The sequence below is a fragment of the Typopeltis vanoorti genome, chromosome 2, assembly GCF_054136105.1.
Source record: "Typopeltis vanoorti isolate ZY-2024b chromosome 2, IOZ_Tvanoo_1.0, whole genome shotgun sequence".
NCBI lineage: Eukaryota > Metazoa > Arthropoda > Arachnida > Uropygi > Thelyphonidae > Typopeltis > Typopeltis vanoorti.
In genome coordinates, this window is record NC_143550.1 from 44646435 (window position 1) to 44673865 (window position 27431).

A 27431-nucleotide genomic window follows, 5' to 3' on the forward strand; every position below is an offset into this window, starting at 1 on the left:
ACATAACTGAGACGCAAATTCATTTAACTACTTTTTTTAAAACTTAATAGTATTATTTTATGTTTTCGTCTTTATATATTATGACGACCATGTAATTCACTAACCTAATTATAATGCATTAGTTATGTATAATTGTTAAGAATTATATTTATTCGAGATTAATATTTACGTTTTTGTAAATGATTAATTCAATGAATATAATAACTATTAATATATATTAATTAATCAAATTAATTATTAATTAAATTATAATTTAATTGTAATTTAATTGTAATTAATTTAAATTTCATTCATTTAAATTTTAAAATTAATTAATTTTAAATTAATAAATTTAAATTTAATTCGAATTTACATTTTTAATTTTAATACACTTTGAAAAACTTATAACAATTTTATAAAATCAATATTTAAAGATAATTGTTAACTATATTTAGCCAATATTTTTATTAGTCGTAGGCTCAATTATTATCGACGCAAGTGATTTTTACAAAAGAAAAAAAAAACATGAAATTGTTTCGTAGCGTCAGCTTTTAAGCTTCTATAATCTCTCTTTTCCTGTTTTTCTCGCTCCTAATTTAATCTCAGTAATATTCACAAACAAGCAAGATAAAAAAACATAACAATTAAACGAAACATCAGGGAACCTAACCAACTGTTGGTGTTGTAAATAAATCTGCTTTTCCAGTGACTAAATTAACAGTTGTTGACCGAGAGTGTGCAACTGACAGCACGCTATTGTTATCAGTTTGTGTGCTAGCTTAAGGTGGAAGTCACTTGAACAGAACATTGTTGAGATACTTCGTAACTGTCTTCGCGTAAGTGCGAAAAAAAAAAAAAAAAAAAAACATCGCCACATTTATTTATCTCGGGAAAAATAAACCAATTAAGTTTTGGGTTTTTAATGTTTATGAAGTCGTCCTTCCTGTTCAAGAGAAATTTAATGAAAGAGCTGTCAGTTATTTCGGAAGCTATTGAATACCAACACAAAGAGCGCGGATTATTCTGACTAGAACTGCAAATTCTATACAGATAGGTGAAGCTTTGAAATTGCGATTGTGGTGAAAGACAGTAAGTACATGGGGAGTTTATAGTCTGACATTTGGTAAACTATCTCTTATAGCGGGGACAAAGAGTAGCAGCTTTCAAAGCAATTTATTCCTGTTGCAAGCGACCTCTATAGTCAGTTTTAAAATTTCATTTAAAATAATAATATTATTAATAAAAGTGAGATGCTCGTTGTAGCAAATGATTATTCTTACATTAATTAATGTTTCTGAGTTGAAGGAATAAAAAAAAGTGCTAGAATTATAATAAAAATATCTTTACTTAGCATGAATTTTCAAGCAATATACATAAATATTATTACTTTGTGATCGAATTATTGGCAATACTAAATTTTAATAATAATAATAATCATTTAATAATTATTATGATACCTCCTTTATAGTATGCTTTATTTTCGATTTTTTTTTCCTATTAAATAAAATAGGCAGGCCCTTGTAAAGGTTCCGGGAATCGAATCCATAGCTAATATCATCAATTACTAATTGTGTTTTGATGCTTCTTATAGAATATTATTTATTATTATTATTAATAACTTTTTAAACATTTTATTATGTCTCAGATAAATTAAATGCATGCTTATAATAATAATAATAATAATAATAATAATTTATATATATAATATTTATAATACATTGCATTACATGAGCACAATTGTGCATAAATGATACTTGCATGTACAATAATATTTAATTTTTTTTTAAATATATATATTTTTTATTGATTGCTAAAATATTTAGACATACAATAAACATCTTGTGTGACATTGCACCTTATAATTTTACAGAGTTCAGCAATAAGTGCTGCAATTCCCACATTGGATTTCAATTAAAAATTTTAATAATACTTTTTTGCCTTTATATTATGTATTTACAACACATGTTCTTCTAATATTAACAATAAAGAATATACAGAATTTTTTGTATAATTTATTTTTTTGTTTTTCAATGTTTGAGAAAGAGCGATTATACATACGAATTTCTGCATTTGCTTATAAGGATTACTTGTAGATGAGTGAGGCAAGTTAATCCCACCTACTTCGAAGCCTGGGTTAGCTTTTATGAAGAGAGTGGGATTTAGCCTTCACTATTTGTGTTGTTGCTACTGTTTATGTATGGGATGTAGGCATTGGATGCTAGTGATTTGTGATGTGTATATTAGTGTTAATGGTTTCTTAACTTTGTTGGTATATTTTCAAGAGTTCGTTTTTTAATTTTCTGCAGTTATTTACGTGTTTTAACTTTCTTGGTAGGTTGTTGAATTGCGTGGGTATCTGATGTGGTCTCACAAAAGACCCGTATGAGTTGTTGAAGGTGTGGGGATGTAGAGAGTTGTTGTAGGTCGTGTTATACGATATGTGTCTCTGTTGTTTCGATAGGTGATGCTGAAGTAATTCCTTGTTAATGGCATGTAGTGTTTCAGGTTTTTAATGCTCAGAATTCTCTGTATCGCCATGTGCTTGTCGGATATTGGTTGTTGCGTGTAAGGTGTCCAGATCACTGTTGATACGATTTTCCCGTGTAGTGTTTCTAATTTTGTTAGGTGGCTGTTTGATGTATTTGCATAGACTGCTATTCCATATCTGAGTAGGGAATCGCAGATACCGTGATATAGGAGTTTTTTTTTTTATGTTGGGTGGAATAATGTCTTTAACTTGGAAGAGTTTTGCTGCGATGATCCGGAATTTGGTGTGTAGGTATTCTATATGTTTTGTCTATTTCAGGTGGTAATCTATATAGAGACCGAGGTATTTTACGTGTGTTACAGGTTTGATTTCGGAAAATTGGCAGGTATTTTTGTTGTTAATGCAGTGGTATATGTGACAATGTATCGATAGTGACGCGGGGCGCATGATTCTTGGGTTGTGTATTATCAACATCTGTGTTTTGGTGCCGTTGATTAGAATTGCGTTTAAGTATGTTGTGATTTAGGTCTTGTTGTGCTTTGCAGAGAGCTGTATTAATGTCTGTGTGGATTGCTAGTAGTGCAGTGTCTTCTGGGTATTGAAATATTTGACTTCTTATGGATATGTTATGAACATCGCTAATGTATATGTTGAATAGAGTGGATGATAATATGGCACCTTGAGGTACACCGTGTTTTACTTGTGTACTCCGACTGTGACATGTGCCTATTTTTGTTACTTGTGTTCTGTTTAAGAGGTAGTTCTTGAACCATGTATGCAGTTTTCCTCTTATACCTATTGAGTATAGTTTGGTGAGTAGTATGTCATGTTCAGGTGTGTCAAATGCTTTGGTTATGTCCAGCAGTATAAGGACGGCGTACTTGTTTTTGTCGAAAGCTTTGTTTATTGTGTCGGCGATATCTTCTAATAAAGTAATGGTGCTTTTTGTTTTCTGAAAGCCGTATTGGTTTTGTGAGATGATGTTGTACTTCCGTAAATAGTTCTGTAGTCTGGTGTGTGTTATTTTTTCTCGAATTTTTGAGATGATTGGTAGTGTAGCTATTGGTCTGTAGTTCTGAGTATCGTTTCTTTTCCCGTGTTTGTATATTGGCGTAATTACTGCAGTTTTTTTGTTGTTGTGGAATAATGCCTGTGTCGAATATTATGTTCACGAATTTCAAAAGTATTGGATTTATTTGTTCAAAGTGTGTTATAAGGTCTGTGAGTCTTATTTTATCTATTCCTGAAGTGGTCTTTGGTTTTAGTTGTAGGATTGCTTCTTTCAGTTCCTGTTTTGTTATGGGTGGAAAATACATCGTTTGTTGTTGACTTTGTGTCTGTAGTTTTTTTGTTGATCGTTGGTAGTTTGTCTTTTATGAGTTGTGTGATGTTGTTTGTGAAGACATGGTTGAATGAGTCTGCTAGTTCCTCTTGGTTTGTGTCCCGACCGAAGCTTTTTGCAATAAAATCTTGTGCTGAAGTTTTCTTTTTTCGGGTTACTAATTCGTTGAGTGTAGCTCATGTTTGCTTAATGTTGTCGTTATATTCCATGAATTTTTGGAAGTGGTAGCGTCTTTATGTCCTACGAATTTTTGTTGTTAGTTTATTTCTTGTGTTTTTGTATAAGGTTTGTAAATGTGTGTTACTGGGTGACTTTTTAAGTTTTTATATAGATTTTCTTTTACAATAATAGTATTTAGTATGTCGTCATTTATCCATGGATTGTTGTCTGTTTGTCGCCTCGTTTGTGTAGGTTTTGTTGCTTTTTTGTATATTTCTGTGAACTTTAGTTGAAACTTCTCGTATAATGTTACAGGATCGTTTATTTTAAGTAGGGAATTCCAGTCTGTATTTTTTACTTGGTTATCGACAATGCTCTTTAGTATGATCGAGTTTTGTCGACTTTTGTGGTGGTGGTTGTGTGTGTGTGGGGGGGGGGGGGTAGGAAACGTAATAAAACGAAGTTGAGACAAAGTAGTGATCGGCAATTTTTACGTTAATTACTAATGATGTATATGTATGGATTGGGAGCCCGTATATTGATATGATCAATGCATGATTGTGTTAGTGAGTTATTGAGTATTTCTTCTCTTGTTGGGGAGTTAATGGTAGGGCTTATGTTTACTGACTTAGTATATCAAGATATGTGTTAGTGGTTGAAGAAGCGTGGTCAAGAGTATTTATGTTAATATCTCCTATTAGGATGAGCCTGTGTGTTGTACGCGGTTCGATGCCGCTTAGCCATGTTTCTTAACTCGTGAAGAAAATTGAGTGGATTATTATCTGGGGGTCTGTATATTGTGTTTATTGTGTACTTGATACTATTGTGGCTATTTGTGATTCCCAAAATTAGTGTTTCCGCATGTTCGAAGTGAGTTTGTTTTTCTGTCACATTGTATTTTTTTTTTCTTTGATGAATGCCACAATGCCACCTCCTCTTTTGTTTTTTCTACATAAGTTGTAGGTTTGGTAATTATTAATGTTGTATGCGTTGATTTCTGTGTCGTTTATTGCAACTTCGGTCAGTATCAGCGCATCTATGTTTATCATGGTATAATTGAGCTGTGCTATCAATGTAAGCCAGTGTTTTTTTATACTTCTTATGTTTGTGTGTATGATAGTGAAGTTAGTGTTGGTGGAAATGCTGTCTGACCATTTCTTCAAAGTGTCAAAGACCTTGAAGTTTATGTTGTCTGACTGGATATGTTCGCTTATGTTTGAGATCTCCATTATATAGTTTTTAAATGCGTTCTAATCTTATTTTTAAGGATGTGAACAAAAAAATAATAATTTATATATATAATATTTATAATACATTGCATTACATGAACACAATTGTGCGTAACTGATACTTGCATGTACAATAATATTTTTAAATAATAATAATTGTTTACAACGTAGATTATTATAATATTAATAATGATGATTATTACAGTTTTTTTTTTGCATTTTACACTCTATATATATAATAACAATAGATATTATTTCTCTATATAATAATTTTTTTAATAATATTTTTTTATTATTAATATTAATATAAATGTAACATATTACATTTTATGCTCTGTACAAAATTCTGTACAGAATTTTACAGTGTAAAATACCTTATTTCTTTTTAATATTTTTTTGTTTAAATATAAATACACAATTTTTTTGTTCATATCAGTATCATTATTTATTATTATACACGGTATCGATATATACATTACAATAATTTGCAGTCTATGATTATGAGGATTAGTTGATTGAGGCGGACTAACCCCCCTACTTTGAAGCTAGGGTTAGCTTTAATGAAGAGATTAGGATTAGCCTTCACTATTGAATATAATATACAGTAAGTAATTATTACAGTAATTAATCAGCTAAGAAAACTTTAAAATATTGAGTAACAAGAATTTTTTTTTTTTTAAATTTACGACGTCTTAAAATTTTCTTGGCTATTTTGAAAATTATTCTTAACCGAGTCTGCAACAATGCAATGTTCCAGCCTTATTAATAAAGAATGTTGTCAACATCCCTATCTAATATCATCAAGTGCATGTGTTATATCTGTCCATCGAGTGTGTTGTTCATGCGATTTATCTCTTTTATGGGAGGGGAGGAACTGATACCATTTATCTCACCACGAGTTAAGCAGATAAAGTTTTGAATTTTCTGATTTTTTTTAATTTTTATCGACTGATTTTAAAAATTACTACAAGTATTGGTTTATATAGCGCCTACACAAGAAAAAAAAAACTGTCTCGTAGAACGTACAAACTCGGCTAGTTTCGTGTGCATGAACCGAATACTTTGCGTATCCCCCATTCTAAGGACATAAGAACATCTAACGTTGACAATCCCTTAGGGTAACGGGAACAGCATGAGGAAAGAGAATAAGCAATTTATACGATATCCAGAGGAGCCTCACCTGTGAAACCCTCGCATATCGAATCTTAAGACAGAAGGGGAAAAAAAAACTTTTCTGATTATTTCTCTCATGAACAAGATAGAGATGGGGGTAGGGGAGTCCAACAACAGCAAGAATGATTCCAGCCGAAAGACAGAGATAAACGATAGGGTCCTTGAGGTCTTAGGCTCTTTGTCTCTGCATACAGACGTGCTAAGACAGAACTTATCTCCGAGGATTTCAATAAAGGTTCTGAATTGCTCATTATACGAAGAGAAGTGTGTCTAGATCTATATAAACGAGGTATATTCGTAGCTGTTTGCCTTTTAGGAAATATCTTATCTTAGTTACTGCTAGAGCAGTAACAGAAAGCTTGTCTATAGTGGCTTACAAAACTCATATTTTGGCTGTCGATCAACAAGTAGAATAATATTTTGGCTTGTATTTCAAAATGACTACGTGAATGTCTTAATCGAGATACGTTACGACTGTGGATCAACCTGCTGTTCAATCGGTAATGATTTAAGAGGAAGAAAAAGTTTGGGAAGGAAAATGTACTGCAGTGGTCTAAGAGAACGTGACTTGTATTCATGTTTTCAGCGTGATGTCCCCTAATTTGAATATTGTCGAACAAAAGATATTTCAAGAGGCAGCATATAAAACAGCAATAACAACTCTCTCTCTCTCATCCAAATCAGGTCAAACTTAGTGATACTTGTGTTTCTACAGCTAAAAAACGGTACAGGACAGAACTCACAGTTTTACATCATCGCTATTAATTGCAAATATGTGATGTTTATTTATCATCATTTCGTTTATCTATTGAGTTGGTTAGTCGGTATCTGTTCAGGAAAATATGGGATTCACTAAGAGTTGTATTTTTTCCCCTGAAAGCTCAGGAATAAATCAGAAAAAGTCAGGAAAATCAGTAAAATTATAAATAAATCTAGAAAAAATTGAGTAAAATCAGAAATAAATCAAGAAAAAATCGGATAAAATCAGAAATAAATCAAGAAAAAATCGGATAAAATCAGAAATAAATCAAGAAAAAATCGGATAAAATCAGAAATAAATCAAGAAAAAATCGGATAAAATCAGAAATAAATCAATAAAATAATAGGGAAAAAACAGAAATAAATCAAGAAAAAATCGGTAATTATTAGAAATAAATCAAGAAAAAATCGGTAATAATTAGAAATAAATCAAGAAAAAATCGGTAAAAAGCAGAAATATGAAACGAAGTTTTACTAACTAAACTTTATTCTTCTTATTAGTATTGTTGTTGTTGTTGTTGTTGTCAATTTGTAACAGTAATATAGAAGTTCTATTTCAAAACTATCGCAACAGGCTGTGTGACCAAGCTAAAATTATTTTAAGTAACTAATAGCTACAGACTCTGTCTGGTTATTTAATTAAAAAATATTAATAGCTTATAAATTATATATTATTTAGTTTAAACATAGTTAAACGAAGTTTTTATCGATTAAGCCTTCAGTGTCACGACATAGGAATTCCAGTCAAGTGTTGCATGGCTATTGTTACCGCTTCCAAATTACATCAGTGTAAAGGTAATAGGCACGCAACATACCTCTCTCAGGTATATTGTTTCCGATAAGATGTGGCGATTCTTAACTGCTTTACAACGCCTATCCTTTATATCTACTCAGGCAATTTTCGAAGAAGGACTCGGGAATTTCTCTACTGATGGAAGCAGTATTCAAGCAGAAAATTGCGTATCCAACAGATAACGTTAATAGTGAATTAGATAGAAGGAAAGTTTCTTAAGGGGACGATATAAATAACTTTCTTGTATAGAATCCTCCTTTGATTGCACATTAGATTAAGTAGTAGATGTCTTTTTTTGTTTCGAAAACTAAATTCGATGTCTATTAGAGAATGAAACGAAAGAAAAATCCCATTTCCTTTCTTATTTTTATTTCTCTCTCTCTCTCTCTCTCTCTCTCTCTGTGTGTACTTCTGTTTCTTTAGTTTTTCTTGTTTTGCCCTTTACTTCATGGGTTTACTCGTTATTTATGTATTTCTTGTTGTTTTATATCAGTTCTCATTAATTTTGCTTTTTCAGTAAACATTCTATTGCCTAATCCGTACAACTTGGTCTATTTTTTATTGTTTTGATTTATTATGAATAAGCAGACGAAGTTTCGATGATTCATTGTTTGAGGATGAACAACGAAATTATCGTATTATTGCATTCTGATATTATTGCTTTCATTAGACAACTGAGTTAATCTACATTCGTTCCAGACAACCTATCTGACGAAACAATCTAGCCTGAAAACAATAATTTGATCTTCAATAGACGCAATAATTTTATGTGCATGAAGCTGAAAATTATTCTGTCAAAATTAGGTACAATAGGATAAATTGTTAAACAAATTGGCAATAGAACTAATTAGGCTTAATAAAGAAAATAATAATTTTATCCATTTTGAATCAGTTTCGCATTTTCTTATATTTTTTAATTATTTATATATACTTCTAAACGACGTTTAATGCCAATATTAATTAATATTGTAAATAATTCAACCAAGTATCTCCAAATCTTGAAAGTTGAAGAATCTAGATTGTAATAAAATATTTCACTCGTGTGCATTTTAGATGTAGGATTGAAATAGGTGTCGTTTTAATAAATATGTCAAATGGAAATTTCAGGCAGACGAAGTTAGAAAATCCTCACAACATGAATATCTTGAGAAGTATTCGTATATGAAGTCAAGATAGTGGACTGTTTCAAGCCAGTTGGAGAGAAAGAGAAATGAGATGAAGTTACAGGAATTCATTTTAAATAGATAAATGTTTTAAACCTAAATGGTAGGATCACAAAGATAAATGAAAAAGGTGTTCAATTTCTTTCTGGGACTAAGCTACAAATTTGCATACAAGTGGAATGAATCTGAGAGCCTCCGTAGCTCATCTCAGTCGGTGTAGACGAAGCTGTTTGGTCGGAAAGACCTGGGTTCGATTCCCGTCTGCGATGTGAGAAACCTTTATGGGATCTCTTTCGACTAAAGGTGAGTTAACTGGTCTTATATGCAGGTAGAGTGTTTTTTTGTCCCTCAGAACAGGCAATCTGGTCCCTTGAGCACACGGATTTACAGCTATGAATACTTACGATAATATGTGCAAGAGATAGGGTCCTCACCTGTTGCAGTTACACCCGTAGTCATGAGTTACATCTTCGTACGCAACCTCCCGGATAGGAGACAGCACTTGAATGGGATGGAGCATGACTTTGCAGTATGTATGAATTTATTTGCAGTTAAGAATGCTCACTAAAAACCGACTGTTAATACTTACAGTAGAATGCAGCATTCAGTCAGCATCAACGATGAATTTTGATTTGATCTGGAATCGAATCCTGCCTAATAAGCGAGGTGAGCTAGACGGTCTGTATGGTGGTGGTGGTAGTTACTTCTTTGTCACTAAGTAAAGTAAATGGTCTCATAGTCTTAGATACTCGAGCGTAGTTCAAAACAATACCGCCATACAGAAGCATATAGCGTATTCTAACCGGAAATGTACGTTGAATTTATAAGCTTTATTTAGAAATTTTTTATGTCACATGTTGTAACAAAGCAGCTAGTGGCATACGTCATTTATTAACCTTTCCCGGTAAAAGTTTCATGACGTAACAAACCTCTTATATTCTTATCCCAACGTATTGACGGAAATTTGTATATATATTCCTGAAGTACGTTTTTCTGTTGTTTTCCCCATAATTTCCTTACCTAGAATAGGCAAGAACAGTTACTGTTGCTCTTGATTATTACCGAAATATGTCTTAGGCATTGTAGGTCTTAATGATGAAAGATCATCCCTCTACTTATGCTGAAAAAATGTTTCTAAAAAGAAATCTTTGTGTCATTCCCCAAGGTATTATAAAAGGAGCATCTGGGTGTTGGAGACTGCGCAGAACGGACAGTGCAAGCCATTAAATTTTTATTTGCCAAACCTTTCCTCGGAAGATTTTGAGCCCAAATGGAGTTGTAAAATCATTCTGTGACGTGTTTACAGCGGATGAAACTTCCTTTTAGTGCATGTTAGGCAGCTACTTTTACCAATAAAGGTGATACACGAGTTTAACATAATTCGTCATTTTAAACAACTTCTTCTAGACACTTTCAGCTAGTTATTTTTTATTCTCTTCCTTTTTACTTACGAATGAAATAAATTATATAATTATATATTTACATCTGCAATTTAACATTAGATAAAATAATTTTTAAATTTGAATTTTTAAATGTTGACTCCTTTCTTTCGTCATATTCTGCATGTTAAATGTAACATCCAGAATATATGGTCGTTTGAGATATCGATAAAAAAAATCCGATGTAAATAAAGCCCCTTACAATCAAAGTATTACGAGCTTACATTAGTAAGTACAACAATTATGCTCATTTTTAATTTTACCTCACTTTTATGTCTGGAGAGACATGAAAAAGTGATAATTCTTTTACTTTAACTTGGAACAGACTTGATCTTTCACGTTCCTTTCACAGAAAACGACCTGATTTTTTTTAAAAAAAACCTATAAGCCTCGTTTTATTAAAATATATTTGTTTTCATATCCCAGCAGAGCCTCCGTAGAGCAGTATAGACGAATCCCTTTGGTCGGAAAGACCTGAGTTCGATTAACGTTCTAGGCGTGAGGAACCTTGATCTGGTCTCTTTCGACTAAAGGTGAGTTAACCGGTCTCATACGGAGGTAGGGAGGTTTTTTCACCCTGAAACTCGGGTTTTTCGTCCCCCAGAACAGGCAGACCGGCCCGGTGAATACACATAGATGACAGTCATGAATATGTCCCAGCTATATGCAGGTCCTGAGCCCGGAAAAAAAGTGGGGGGAAGCAATGGTGAACTATCCTGTAAAAATCTCACCAGGAATACTTTTTGGGCAATGCCCACAGAGTCCCCTATGGTCGGAAACGACTGAAAGGGAAAATCAGTTCAGATCATCTCCCATTCACTGATTTTAGTTTTACCATTTTAAATCTACTTCTTCGTAAACAACTAGTTGCTGGTAATAAAGTTGACTGCAATATTCAAGCCGGATTTAAGTACCACATGGACTGGCAGATATGGACGAATGAAATACCAGTGCACAATAATAGGAGAAGTCATTCTCTAGAATTTCTAGAAATATTTTATGATAATATTGATAAACATTAACTTTTTATGATACTACTATACTGCAGTTTCATATTGTCGAGTCTGATCAAATTGGTGTAAGACATAGCTCTTATACAACCCTATGAAATATCTAATGAAATCTAGCAATTTTCCTTGAGAGAATTTACTTGGCCATGGATCTGTAATCAGTAATATTCAAGACTGGTAAGCATATCTGAGGTAGTCACCGCGTGATAGTATAGAACAGTGCTCAGAAAATAGATACAAAGAGCTAAGGTTGGCTGTGCTATGTTTTGTATTGTTATGTGGCTTCCACCTAGGAATGAATGCAAACCTATAGTGCATTATTATCTTGGATTAAATTATAAGAATTTAACCCACCTCATTAGCTTATCGTTGAGATGAAAGAAAACTTTAGATTCTGCATCACAATTATTATGTTAATTTGAAAGTAAGGAACACTCTTACACATTTTATAACGTTGACACCAGAATGATTTGCATTTTATCACAAGTATTTTGCTTGAGTATTTTATACTCAAGTCCAAAACTTTTATGTAAAAGTTAAAAGTTAAAGTGAAGAAAGCACGGATGTAAAGCGATATTTCCATGGCAACTACAGGTTCCTCTTTTATTTCTGAGTAGTAAGTTTTGCTCCAAGCATGTAGCCTTTGTTCGTGTTGATGATACTTCACACATATTAATAAATAAAATTAAAATAAATAAATACTTTAACACTTTTTTTCAATCCTTCATGGATTTACGGAACTCTTTAAGACTTGCATTTACTCTTCTTCAACATTGGTAGCTGAATTCATCCCTACCAGTGATTCGTACATGTAAGGCTGAAAGAGATGGACACCAAGTGCTGGCATCTCGTATACACTATTGTGTGAAATCCTGAGTTGCGGATTTAAAACTGGAATTTCGAGGGGAAAAACCTTATTTACCTGCAACAAAAAATGAACTAATTAAAGAATCGACTTAAAAAGAAAGAAAGAATTCCTCCATTCAGAACTAGAACTGAACTTATATCAGTATTCCTTCTGCCGATCTTGATTCACAGAAATTATAACGATGTTACACAGCCACCGTATTTTAAATGAGAGAGAGAGAAAGATATCTATGAACACAATGAGAACATTTTGAAATGGCCTCCATAAAAAATAGTATTGTCCGATATGCAATAATACTGCACTAACATATTGCCTGATATTGCTTTTCGCTTGTGTTAAACAATATTTCTTAAACACGTCGATTATTTTTGTTTAGCTTGTTATGTCTGCATTCTAATATTTCATTCGTTTTGGACATTTTGGCCTTCTTACAAACCAAGTTTAGATACGAAATACAACCAATCTGCAGGTGTGTTGTTTAAAAATGCACAAAGGTTCTGGATGAGTGGGAAACAAGTGGAATCGATGGACTGTAGTCAATATTTTGAATAGTTTCCAGAGTAAATTTGTAAATTCAGACGTGCTTGCAGTTTCTGATAGTGTAAAACGTTATCACTGTACGTTCTTCTTTTATTTAGTTATATTTTCTTTTGTTTATTAACTGTTTTAAAACTTTCTTTGATGAAAGTAATAATAATAATAATAACTCATTTTCAAGTAGTGTCGTTTTCATCTTAATATTGATCCTACATCAGTAAACTACTGTGCCATTCAGAAGTTCTCTGGGGTAGAAGTAAGCTCAGTAATCAATACAACTGTGTTTAGCATCCCTTAATCAAACGCTTTTTTATTTATGATATACAGAACCCTAATTTGTTTTTGGTGTGGTCTGAAAATAGCCATTTTTTCCATCAACAGAAAATATCTAATAAGCACCAGATACGCCGTTTAATAATGAATACAACAGCAAATTATTTACTATCAGTTCCTAAGTTATATATTTTTTAAATTTCTTATTCTCTTTCTTGTCATTTTCATTAAGGCTTATTCTGTCTTTGCTAATAAAACTTTCTTTAACCAATTATAGTTCTATATGGTGCTATATTTTAAAACTGCGCATCGATTTATACTAGTAATATGGAAAATATATTAATCCAATGCGAAGAAAACTTTGTCCAATGAAAATGCTTCGAATTTATGTATTGTTGCTGTTAATCAGGAAAATCCCATTATAAATGTCATTTTGAAAGGCAACATATTTCATGGAGGCACAGCATTGTTTAATTAAGGAAGTGCTACTTTGTTATGGTCGTTTAATATTGGCATGAAATACACCATACGAAATACAAATACTATAATTCGTGATAAGTATAGAGATGTATGATAAGATATAAGCATTTTTATATTATTTCTCAGTCCAGAACTAAGAATCTTTGTAAAAGTGTTGGTTGTTATCAAGAAAAAAGTTCAGCATAAACGAAAAGAAACATTACAAACTAATGAACTTTGTTTAGTTCAAAATAAAAGAGTCTCCTTATAGGAAGCAGTTTTAATGTTGCACAATTTATTAATCAATGAAGGCAATATATATCATTATCCGCGTCACAGGAAATAACCTGGGCCACGTGCATAGTCATAAACGTCATTTCCTCATTACATAAACCATTGTTGCGAATTCTACATTGTGTAAAATTTGCAGTCTTGCTTAATGTAAGCTAGCTTAAAGAAATTCTGATACAATTTTTTCTGTAACGAAAAGATTTTTAGTTTTTTTTTTCGATCTTACCTTTGCTAAAACTTGAATAAAAACGATGCATGGCATAGTTGTTTGCTATTCCTGCTGCAAGTGCAGCTCCTTGAGCACCGGTAATTGCTAGAAGTTCGGCACAAGTTAACTGGGATGTTCTTCTGCTACTTCCGCTTCCGCAAGATGGCAACTGATGCGTTCTAGAGACAGGTAAATTTCGCACTTGTGGTTGTTGTTGTTGCTGTTGATGCTGTTGCTGAAGAGCAGGTGGTTTATTTTCAGCCGATTTTTCTACAAAATAAACAAATGAAAGTGTGGTAGTAATAATAATATTAAAGAATAACACTAAATTCACTGTGAGTCCGAGGAAATTACAATGAGCTCCATACTTAGACATAGATAATACAGTACAATGAATTTGGTAAGATCAGATTTCAAGTTATAATTCGGGTAGGCTTAACCAAAACGAGTACGCGGTTTTCGCCCTAAGCCCAATTACACAATTGTTCTTCCGTTTTTCGTGACAGGATCATATTAAGGATTATTCGTCTTATGATAGAAGAAATCAACAGAATAAAAAAATAAATAAATAATACTTGATGTGTAAATTGAGAGAAAAAAGTTAGTTTTGGATTAATTATCGAATTAGTTTAGGGGAATTGTCCATCCCAAGAATTTCAGTTTTTATGAAACATAAAAATAATTCAAAAAAACCTAAAAAAAAATGAATAATCGTAAACACTGAATTAGTTTTCAAAATAAGGAAGATAAATCATAAATGTTATGGAATAGGATCATAAAGAGAAAAATAAAATGTCTTTTGATGAATTAAAACCATTAAGGTGTATTCAGTTTTCTGTCTTAAATGATATTGTAAGCTTTTCCACTATACTACACACTGCTTAGAATGTGAACGTTATCCTGGATGATTACTTTTCCGTTCGACCTGTTTTCTACACTTTCCTTATCTAGCTTCAAAGGATTTCTTGTTATGGTCATAAACACTGAGCTTTTATTGTGAAAATGTCAAACTGCAATATCGATAATATGGATGAGGGGAACGAAGAAATATACCTTGCAAGAGAAATGTGCTCAATATATTGTTATGTTCGGTTATGTTTGAAGGCATCTGTGGTAATTTATTCACAATGTAATATTGCAATGAAAAAGCAGTAAAGTACACCATACTGATAGTCGGTGTGTTAATTCCCAGTTCATTCCTACAGAAGATTACCTTAGAATTGAATCTCAAGATCACTTACATCCAAATTATTTCTCTTGGAGATTTTTTCATAAGCAAAAGCGATAGAAAAAGACTACTGGCGTTAATAAATCAACAGGAAAAGGAGAAATGAAATTTAATACACAAAGATTCATATAACAACTTACCTTTTCTTTCCTGTATGGATGAAGATTCTTCGGATGATTTAATGCCTTGGTATGTACGGGATGCTGTGGAGACATTTGTTGCGCCTCTTGGAGATGCCACTAAATCAATATCCGACACTTCAGGACTAGCAACAGGGGCTTGGGGACTGTGGTCAAGTGGGAGAGGAGGAAGAGCGGCACTGATCTCACTAGAGTCGTTAACATAAGACATGGAAGCCACAGATTCGGAGTTGTTGTTATTTACAGTTTGTTCGCCGTTGTTTTTCATTGAACTCTGTCCTGGTTTCCAGGGTGGGCGAACTCTTTTCGTGCGAAGAGAAATCGAACAGGGTTGTTCTTCTTCTTTCCGTCTTCTGCGAACTTTTCTGTACCATCGCAACACCATACGCCTCCCCCTCCTCCACAGATGCGCCAAGTACTTAATAATTTCGGCATAGCAACCCCCATTAGGTTCAGATGCAGTAGTACTGCCCAGGGTGCTGTTGGAATGGTAGCGAGAGCGTTCCATTCTCATTCTTTCCATCTCTCGCTTCTTAGTCTCTGAGAACTGAGTAGCGATCACAACTAGGCACAAATTGATCATGAAAAATGACCCCACCTGATAAAAGAGAATTTATAATGTTAAACTGGAATAAATTATTGTTTTAAATGTTTCAGATAATTATCTAGATGTTTAATAATTATCTGTAGTTTGAGATAATTTCTGCATGGCTCAAGAGCTAAAGTCAAGAATAACGAGATATTATCGATAGTTATTAAGTCGTCTAATTAGTGCATGGATGGAAAGATTATAGAGATGGAATCGTTTGTGAATAATTATGAAAATATTATTATATTATTAACAGAAAAACATTACTCACTCTACTCTACCTATAAAAATTAAACATCTTTTCTCATTTAGTAAATTTGAAGATTTCGGTACATATTTCTTTATAATTAAATCTAATAGGAAGCTATAATTTAATTAGAGATAACCTCCTGGATGACTTATGTTCATTTCTCATTAATTATCTTGTACTTCATTTCTCTGTTACTCCTTTAAGACATTACTTAAGAAGACTGCCTAGATTGAGCCTTGTTTATTCAAATTTAGGATCGATTATGTACTGGACACTGCAATGTTCCGATGCTGAGTCCGGTATTGCTTTAATACAGCACTATTTTGTTAGAAGCTCACCGTCATGTATATGACACAACTATGCAAGCCTCTCGCTCCTAGCATCTTCACAATCTAAACACATCCATCTGAGTGGCTGACTATATAACCAGCTTGTCACCACTATACAAGACCAGTTTCTATTAGTTAATGATTCAGATTCTTCACGCTTTTGCTCATATCAGTTAATGATGCGCGTATTAATTGTTAAGAACAATTAATACGCATATTAATTGTTAATATTGAAAACTGCAGTTATTTCGTTATAATTCATGATATGTAGTAGCCCTCTTGGAAACACTTATGAGATTGCGTTTGACACACACCTCTCCAAAAACAAATTTTTCAGGTGTCTGAGGATGAGATGAGGATGCCTTGTAAAGAACTCTCCACTCTTCTCAGTTAGTATTTTAGGCTTTTCTGATCGTATTTGATTCATGTCACCTATGGACTAATACTCCTTCATAATAGTTGGAATACGTACTTATTCGGTAGCATTTTCAGAGAGTTTTTTCCAAATAGCATTACCCACTTAAATTCCGTTTATAAAAGATCGGTATTTCCTACAGGATATCCTTTAAAAGCCACAAAATTTAAATATTGCGTTGGAACATCCATTTCCCTACATTTGGAAAGGTGTCCGTTTACTTTTATTGTGATAGTGTATTTCCTTTTGCTATTTATTATTGCATTTTCTATCATCTGTCAAATGCAACATTACAATTATTTTCCATCGAAACCTTTAGAAGATATCGACTTCTGTAAAACTAATCAGGAATTAATAAATTGAAGTTTTGACTTAACTTTCTACAAATAAATACAAGATCGCTGTTGTTCGGGAAATGTTTGTAAATACCATTTATAAACGAGCAAGTATCTTATCTGAATCATAAGCTAGTTCACTTACAAATACTTCTCTGTTGAATAAAACGAGAAACTCATTTTCGCAAGAAAGAAGGAAGAAACGAAATAAATTTATTTGTTTTTTGGTTGCTGCCAGATTAACGTTATCCTGATGTGTCAAGAACTTATTTAATTAATTTCTTTTACTATCTTCGTTCTCCCCAATGATAAATGAAATATATTTTGACACACACACTCTCTCTCTATCTCTCTCTCTCGCACTTTTCGCGGTATAAGAAGAAAGCATTTTGAGTTAAGAGAGCTGGAAAATGGAGTAATTTGTATTTCGTTTAGGAAGATATATAGACTGTTACATGAGTGTCAGGGTATTGAAGACAGTATCGCATCTTTTATTTCAGCTATTCCGACGCAATTTCACTGTTATTATAGATTACATAAATAAACCATAAAGTAATTCTTATGACATAGTCGGAATAATACTAGATTCATTTGTACATTCATACACATCGGTCATATATTTTTTCTTGATAATATAATACGGTATTGATCAATGACATCTATTGAAATACCAGACGCAGGATGGTTAATTTGTAGAGAGAAAGCATTATGATTTCTGATGGTTGAAGACTGTGAATTTTTTTAAACTAAACCCTGAATTCATAGAATAAATGCGCAGTCATACGGAAAAAGAAAGGATTTATGGGAATTTAAACTTCCTTTTTCACTCTTGCCATCTATTAATTAAAGATGTCTTCCGTGATCTCGTCATAAATACAGACGTTCAAAATATTAACGTTATTATATTAAATTTATTAACTCAAGCTCATGTGAAAATCAAACACGTATTCATTGCTATTTCTGATAATATGTCATTTATTAGGATCGTAATGAATTCATTATCTTTTACATTTTACTTTCAGAGAATAACATTTTAAGTAGACATTAATTTGAAATTAGTATTACATTTAATATTAACAAAATAACAAAAACTTTAAAACTGAAAAATGTTTAAATCTCATTATATTAAATTGACTCATTCATGCTGTCCTTTTCTAACAGTTTATTTATACGAAAAAAATCCGGTTTCAGTTGAGTACGTAATATTTTCGATCCATTAATCACACTGTTTACATTTCCATGTTAAAGTTCAATCAGTCAAATGAAAAGTAACACCATTATTTCAGATACAGTTTCACATCATGTTAATAAGAAATTTAATTCATATTCATATTTAATAATCAGATTTCGTTACCATATCTTCAATTAGTTTGATCGCTACTTACCACAATGAGTAACACAAAGTAGATCCAATCCCAAAACGAATGAGCATCTTGGACATAGTACATAATATCAGTCCAGCCTTCTAAACTGATAACCTAGCAATAATGAGCAGAAATGAAAAATAAACACGTATTATAAAAATAATTCCAGAGTAAACCTTTATTAAAGTTATTAAATAAGCATATTGTAATGAATCCTAACAGACTATTTTTTGTTTTATATAATACATTGCAAAGAAGCATTTTGGTCGATGTCTATGTTAAAGCTAGTTTAAATATATCAACTACAACTTTACTTTTAGTTTTACATTGCAAAGTCAACGGAACAAATTTGAATAGAAAAGTTTCCACTAGTATGCTCATTTTAGCACGCACGCACGCACGCACACACACGCGCGCGCATGCAAAGTTAGATGTGGTTCTCTGATTTACAATCGAATGAAAACAAAAAAAAAGTCAGATGCAGAATGAGACACGAGATGTGCAGGTGGATGGTTTCTCTTGCTCATCCATTCTCTGTCAAATTGGGCTTTTTTATTCTAAAAGTAAATTTTTATCTGACAGAATAATTTATTAGTCGGCCTAAATAGTGATTGTTTCTAGTAGATTCCGTTTCAAAGATAAGTGAAAATGAAGCACGATACCTTTTGATTTATTTATTTATATCAAAAACTAATATTTTGATAACGAAAATTTAGAATTAGAAACACAAACTATTTCTCTCTCTCTCTCTCTTCTGAAATGCAGTTCTTATTTTTCAATTGTTTATTATTATTACGTTAATTTTATTATTATTATTATTACATGATACCTCCAGGGAGTCCAAAGACTCATCGAAGGAGGTCACCTACTCTACAACTCCTGTCTCGTCATCTACACGAACGCCATCTACCGCCGACCACCACCACTAATATTTTCACAGACAATCACAAACATCCATGCCCACGGCGAGATTCGAACCGCAACCTTTTGGCTGGACAGCGGATATGCTTAACCATTCGGCCATATATATTTCAAACAAATAATGATGATGTGATAATGATGATGATAATGATGATTATAATAATAATAATAATAATAAAAATCAGCTAACGCCTTTTTATTCCCGTATACGGGGAGTAGGCGAGGCCATTTAGCCCTATTCTAATTTTTGGAGACTGAGTGGGCAGTTCAAAATCCACTGGTACCAATCAGAGATAGATGGCCCAAGGCTATCACTAATTAAGCGGTACACAGTGAAGAGAGACGGCTGAAATGTGCCGCCATCTCGTGGTCCCTAACCCTAACACAATATATTTAATGTCTGAAAATAATGTGGGTTCTACAGTCGATTTTCTTGAGTTTACAGGATGAAAAACCCACTTGCCCGTGCCAGAGATCGACTAACTCGGGAACCGGTCGAAAAAAGGCTTAGAAAAATTTCTTCTTGTCGCCCACTAGATTCGAAACCAAGTCTTCCTTCGTGCGGTCAAGCGCCGTGGTATGCAAACGCCACATCCACTGAGATACACAGGCTCTTCATTAAAAAAAAAAAAAGTTATATTTTTTTAATATAAAAAATAAAAAATAAAAATAAAAAAAAAATAATAATAATAATAAACTGGTATTTCAATTTTAGTTGTTGTGTGCTAGTAGAAGCAACTAATTCTTTAAGTTCAACGTATTACGTTCTGTTTGTGTGTTTTTGTTGTCTGTTTGTGAGTAGAAAAAAAATAGAGTATAAGGTAGGAAAATCCCATTCATCGTATGAGACCGGTAAATATAAATCGCAGGAACAATACATCAAAATTCTGAATAATATCGTATCAAAATTATTGATCTTAAACAATAATTAATCATATAGATCTGAAAATTTATAACACTTACTAAAAATATGGCTACCCAAGCTAACCCTATGTTATCAAATGATATGGCTCCTTGGAAAGGATTTCTATTTCCTGCACTACATTTGGTGTAATACTGGTTCCAATTGACACATGAGGAATTTGAAGGGGTGTTATTGCCAAAAGGAGCAGCTGGATTAGTACAAGTTGTTCCTTGATAGCGGGATGGAGGTAGATGAGAGCAATTGTGCATTCCTCTGTCTTTATCCTGACTGCAAATGAAGTCCCTCTCGGCTTCCATACTTTGATAATATGATGATATGGGGCTGAAAAATAAACACATAAATAAATAAAATAAAAAAATGCGTTTAATTAATATATAACGGAATCAAACATAGTGAAAAGTTGAAGTATTTCTATTCTGGGATTAGTCAATTTGGGAATCTTTTGCATTGCTTTCTTTTGTGATAATTCTTACAATTATAATGACGTTGTTTGAGTCGAATAAAGCCGTCTAATTGGATCGAATGGATCACCGGGATTTCTGTTGTAATTAGAGCGATCTTAATATGCATAAATAGCGCTGACTTATACTAATGATAAACAATCAACTAATCTTGTAGAATAGGCGTCTGGCTTCCATTCACGTATAATTCCCTAGATTTTAAAACGCGATTAATGTTAATACTAATACAACTAATAACAACTTTTACTAATACGTAACAGTATTAGAGATTACATTTGGAGCGAACAAACGAAATATCTTGTTAATTAAAATGCTTATTCTCTTCAGAACTATATATATATATATATATATATACAGTATATATATAGTTCTGAAGAGAATAAGAAGCTAGAGGATTTCTAGGATAAAATAAATAAAATAAAGGAAAATGTGGGTAAAAATGTTTTAACGTGCGTCTTAAAAAATTACCTTTCTTAAAAATTACCTTACGTTTGACTCTTTTTAGGTAATACTCCAAGTTAAACATCGGAGTGAACTGAAGTAATATTTCATATTTTCTTACAGTTCTTTTTAATTTTTTATTTGAAAATATTCCCGAATACAGCCTAAATTCCTCTCATCTGTACTAGGGTCATAAATTAATTCACGCAAAGTCATCGATTTCTCACCCTCGAAACACCTGCTCAGGATAAGTCACTGCTTCGCCATGTTTTTGCAATGTGCGAATATCAGCAATGTGAAAATATGAGAAACAGCGATGTAATTGATTAACAGTAGACGAACAACAATAAGATTGAAATAAAATAATACTGAAGATAATAAATTAATAAGTCTAATAATCAAAATAGAATTAATTTCGTGTAATATATCAATAGTTAAAGCTCGTACTCAAAAAAAAAAAAAAAGAAGGAAAGTATTTTAGTCATATTATGTTATATTTTGCTGATTCTTTACACCTTTACGTACTTGATTCTTCATTAAACACTTTGATCATTAAATATAATTATGTCTTAAATGCATTAAAATATGGCAATTAATATCACATAACCAATACTGTTGCACTCGACATTGCAGATATTAAAAATTTCGAGAGCAGCCAGTAAATGAAATTTTATTATGTTAAAAATGAACAATATTTACGTATATGCTTCTAGAATATTTTTTTCCGATTTAAATATGCTGATCGGAAAGAATGCTCAGTTCCTTAAAATGTGATGACCACAGACGTATTTTATGTATATGTAATTATACACGAGTATCATTTTACATTTCTAAATGGAACAAATACGTTCTCATCTAAAGAGATATAAAAGATAAAAAATTCCTATTTGCTTTATGAACAATGAATCTCAACAATGAATTTAGCTGTTTATTTTTTACTTACTTGACGACTTTCACTTTTTCCAGATAAAACGGTGAAATATGCCTAAAAGAGTATAACAGTTCAAAATCTATATGTTAATATTTGCAGATATTTTTATAAGTTGAAAAAAAAATGCAGTATAAAATAAATATTTACTAAATCATCTGTATAATGTTGCGTTTATAAAAGTAAACATAAAAAGAATAACAGTTTACATTTTCTGTATGTATACCATCGTGTTTTAACAGGTATACTATCCTGGTAGATTGAGTCTATTTCGTTGTCAAAAGTTTTATAATAATAGAGATCCACATTGCTTAAGCACGATTCTATCATGATCATTGAAATTTAGATAGGAAACAATCAGTTTAGAAGCTTCACTAAAATAACGATCAATAGGTAGTCTTATAATAGTTCGAAATCACATTATTATGGTACGTTATTGTTAAGAATATGAAAACTCATTGTCAGTCATTTTAGGCATTCGAAGAGAGGCTAGTTATCTACTATAGACTTTTCCATAGAACAAACATAATGCATCCCAACTTTTGAATGTCTAAGGATGTTATTTGTCATTGGGGGAACAGACATCTTGTCAAAATGCGTGAAAGAAGAGTCTATTTAGAGCAGAAAACGCGTTATTTTGATGTCTAGGTGTTTCAAGATAGTGACATTGGGTTCATCATCTTTAAAAAGCAGGGGGGACTTTCAAGCGGAGTTTCCTTCAATAGAAGCGTTAATAGGTTGTTGTTCTCGTATGTTCTATGGATATTCAACTCCTTATCTGATTTCTGATAAACGCTGGAGACTTTTTAAGTGAACAGATTGCTAATTATATCTGGACTCTCTTTTTCAGTATTTCGATTACGACTTACACTGAATGACAGAAAGCATAATTTTTACCTTCACACTTCAGTAACTTTTTTGTATTTGTGTCGCCCATTAAACAAATATAATTATTTACGAATGCTCATTTCATGAGTGCAGTTTGACCAGGACTTTTCATATTTCTTTAGATATTTTTCATAAAATCAATCCACATAGGTCGTAATAGAATTAAGAATTATTTCATTTCTATTTATAGAATTGCTTCTTTAAACACCTTCAGGTAAAATTAGTTAATTTTATCTGAAGGGTAGGTTTTATGATAGATAACCTAATGTTCGAAGAATAAATAGGTTGGGAGTGAAATGGATGTGCAGCCTTATTAAGCAAGAGATCCACAAGAAGAAGATGATCTGGAAAGAATATCGTGAGAATAAGAGTGAGAGGAGTTATGACAAATATTAAGCTCATACCATAAAAGTAATGAGTAGTGTGAGGAAAGCTAAAAGAGTATGAAATGAAATTGGTCATGCAAGCTAAAGGCAATCCAAAAGAATTTTATCGTTATGTCGCAATCAAAAGAAAGAATGAACGTGGAAGAATAACTGTATTGAATGCAGATGGTACTTCAGTGTCGGAAGCTAAGGAGATTGTTCATTTAATGAGTGCTCACTTTGCTAAGATATATCAAACAGGTGTATGTCGCATAGTGCATGGTGCTACTGCTACGTTGGATGAAGAGTTAGAGGTTCATGAGAATGAGGTTGAAGAGCTTTTGCATAACCTGGATAAGAATTTGTCAATAGGGACAGATGGAATATCTGCCCGTTTGTTAAAGGAATGTTCAGCTGAATTGGCTAGGCCTTTCACACATTTGTATAACTTGAATCTCAGCTCAGGAATGATACCACGGGCATTAAACTACCGACCTATTAGTATCTCTGGTGTGGTAGTGAAGAGTTTAGAGAAGTTGGTAAGAACTCGCATACAGAAATGGGTAGACAAGCATTCTATACTCTGCAGGGAACAGCATTGGTTTACTAAAGGAAGGTCATGTTTTAGCAATTTGCTCATATTTTATAACAATGTTACGGCCGAGTTGGATAAACGGAATGGATACACTATGATAATATTGGATATTTCTAAGGCATTTGATAGGATACCACACTATAGGCTGTTGTGTAAACTGGAGAATATGGGATTGTAATATAATCTATTGACTTGGATCAGGGGATGGTTGAGAGACAGATATCAAAACGTAGTATACAGTGGGTGTGAATCTGCCAGATTTAGGTTAACCAGTGGTGCACCTCAAGGTTCAGTCCTTGGGCCATCATTGTTCAATCTATACATTAATGACGTCAAGCAGGGCCTATCATCAGATTTCAGTTGTTTGCTGATGATGCCAAGATAGACAAGGCAATCAGGGATGCTACTGATATTCATCAATTACAAAATAATTTGAATAGACTGGAAATCTGGGAAAACGAAAATGACTGTCAGTTTAATGTTAGTAAGTGTAAAGTTATGCAATTTGGCGTGATTAGAGTTCCAGCGACATATTATATTAGCGGGGTTATGCTACAAGAAACTGAAGAAGCAAGGGAACTTGGTGTGTTGGTGGGTAAGAATTTAAACTTCAAAGGTCACATACCAAAAGTTGCAAATACAACTCAGAGGATAATTGCGATGTTGAAGCGAACCTTGACATGTAAGGATAAGGAAGTAATGTTGCCGCTTTATAAGGTTTGATAAGACCACACTTCGATTACTGTGTGCAGATTTGCTCTCCCGGGTTCCGAGGGGATAAAGAAGCTGTAGAAAGGGTGCAAAGAGGAGTTACAAAGATTATATCTTTGTAACTCCTGGGATTTAGATTATGAGGGAAGATTGCGAGTATGTGGATTACAGACTCTGGTTAACAGAGGAAAGTTCCATATAACGAAACATTTCATCATTTGAAATGATGAAATGTTTCGTTATATGGAAGGTGGGGAAAGAACACTGGGGCATCCTTGGGAGTTACATTTATTTGCAGTCAAGAAGGTAAGAGCTAGGTTTTTCTACCAGAGAGCAGTAAATGAGTGGAATAATTTGCCCTTACTGGTAGTGAGTGCATCTAGTGTAAATGAATTTAAGGGAAGGTATGATAGCTGGGTTAGGTAATTTACAGCCTCCCTCGATGAGTCCTTGACTACCTGGAGGTCTTAGATAATAATAATGATTTTTTTTTAAGTTTGAGAAAGAATGATTATACACACAAATTTCTGCATTTGCTTATAAGGATTACTTGTAGATGAGTGAGGCAAGTTAATTCCACCTACTTCAAAGCTTAGGTTAGCTTTTATGAAGAGAGTGGGATTTAGCCTTCACTATTTGTGTTGTTGCTACTGTTTATGTATGGAATGTAGGCATTGGATGCTAGTGATTTGTGATGTATATATTAGTGTTAATGGTTTCTTAACTTTGTTGTATATTTTCAAGAGTTCGTTTTTTTTTTAATGTTCTGTAGTTATCTACGTGTTTTAACTTTCTTGGTAGGTTGTTGAGTTGCGTGGGTATCTGATGTGATCTCACAAAAGAACCGTATTAGTTGTTGCAGGGTGTGGGGATGTAGAGAGTTGTTGTAGGTCGTGTTATACGATATGTGTCTCTGTTGTTCGATAGATGATGTTGAAGTAATTCCTTGTTAATGTCATGTAGTGTTTCAGGTTTTTAATGCCCAGAATTTTGTGTGTCGCCATGTGCTTGTTGGATATTGGTTGTTGCGTGTAAGGTGTCCAGATCACTGTTGACACGATTTTCCTGTGTAGTGTTTCTAATTTTGTTAGGTGGCTGTTTGATGTATTTGTATAGACTGTTATTCCGTATCTGAGTAGGGATTCGCAGATACCGTGATATAGGAGTTTTTTATGTTGGGTGGAATAATGTCTTTAACTTGGAAGAGTTTTGCTGCGATGATCCAGAGTTTGGTGTGTAGGTATTCTATATATTTTGTCCATTTAAGGTGGGAATCTATATAGAGGCCGAGGTATTTTGCGTGTGTTACAGGTTTTATTTCGGAACATTGGAAGATAATAATAATAATAATAATAATAATAATAATAATAATAATAATAATAATAATAATAATAATAATTCCCTATTAAAAGCAGAAGTCCATCAAAAAAAAGTGGAGTTCGTCATAAATTCAGTATTTATACAGTGAAGTACAGTAAGTAAGTACAGAAACTACAGTAAGAGAAGTACAGAAGATTTATAAAATGAAGAACAGTAAGTCCATTCAAACGACGGAGGAAATGGCATCCTAAACTCAAGAATAGTTATTGTAAATTTAGAGAGAGAGAGAGAGAGAGAAATTCGAATGTAGGATTACCTCAACAGGTGGTTTAACGTCCACCAGACTTGGATAATAATTTAAAGCATTATATCCATCCCATCTTCCCTTTCTCTTGTGAGACTCGATGGTCTGTTACGGTCAAGTAGCTTGTCTTCTTAGAAATGTGCTTACTTCTTATAACAGGTTGTTAATTCTTCCAGCATCGTTTGCCGTGTCTGTTCTTCCGACTGGCTTGTATGTGTTTGCAGGATGAAAAACTCTAGTTTTCGGGAGAAATGAGACTAACTCATCTTCATTTAAGAAATCCAGATGAGATTCTTTGTGTTCTAGACGGGACTCGATCCCAGGTCTTTCCATTCAAAGGCTTCCTCTATAGCGTACTTGCTTCAGGTCATTCCAGTTGATGTTAACCCATTGAAATAATATTGCTCCTGTCTCCTTGAAAAGCTCTTCTAGTTTAATTTATATCAATATCACAAAAAAGTGTTTATACTTAAGAATAGGGATGGAATTTCCCATTGATATCAGTCACGTTTTGAAAATAAACATATAATAAATAAAAAAAATAAAAAAGGTTGATGTTTTGATGACAAAACTCTTGCGGTGCATTAGAATGATCCTTGCAAATTACACTGCTATGAACCAAGTAATGTCAGCGTTGCATTTATGATGTGCAAACAGTACTTATCGATGAAGCAGTTAAGGTAACCATCTCAAAGATATTCTCTTCAGAAGGCAGCATATCTTTCCTTACCATTTGAGATTACCATAATGCT

At 32.8% G+C, this 27431-nt stretch overlaps 1 protein-coding gene across 1 annotated transcript in view; it reads right to left on the reverse strand.

Moving 5' to 3' along the window:
• LOC150108976 (voltage-dependent T-type calcium channel subunit alpha-1G-like) overlaps window positions 1–27431 on the reverse strand; it is a 123403-nt gene that overhangs the window by 79042 nt on the left and 16930 nt on the right. The window contains exons 6-10 of the mRNA XM_090401369.1: window positions 22520–22553; window positions 20705–20950; window positions 18842–18934; window positions 15539–16136; window positions 14189–14440 (exon numbers count right to left, since the gene is read on the reverse strand). Of these exons, the coding sequence (XP_090257495.1) occupies window positions 14189–14440; window positions 15539–16136; window positions 18842–18934; window positions 20705–20950; window positions 22520–22553 (1223 nt within the window). The remainder of the gene's footprint in view (window positions 1–14188; window positions 14441–15538; window positions 16137–18841; window positions 18935–20704; window positions 20951–22519; window positions 22554–27431) is intronic.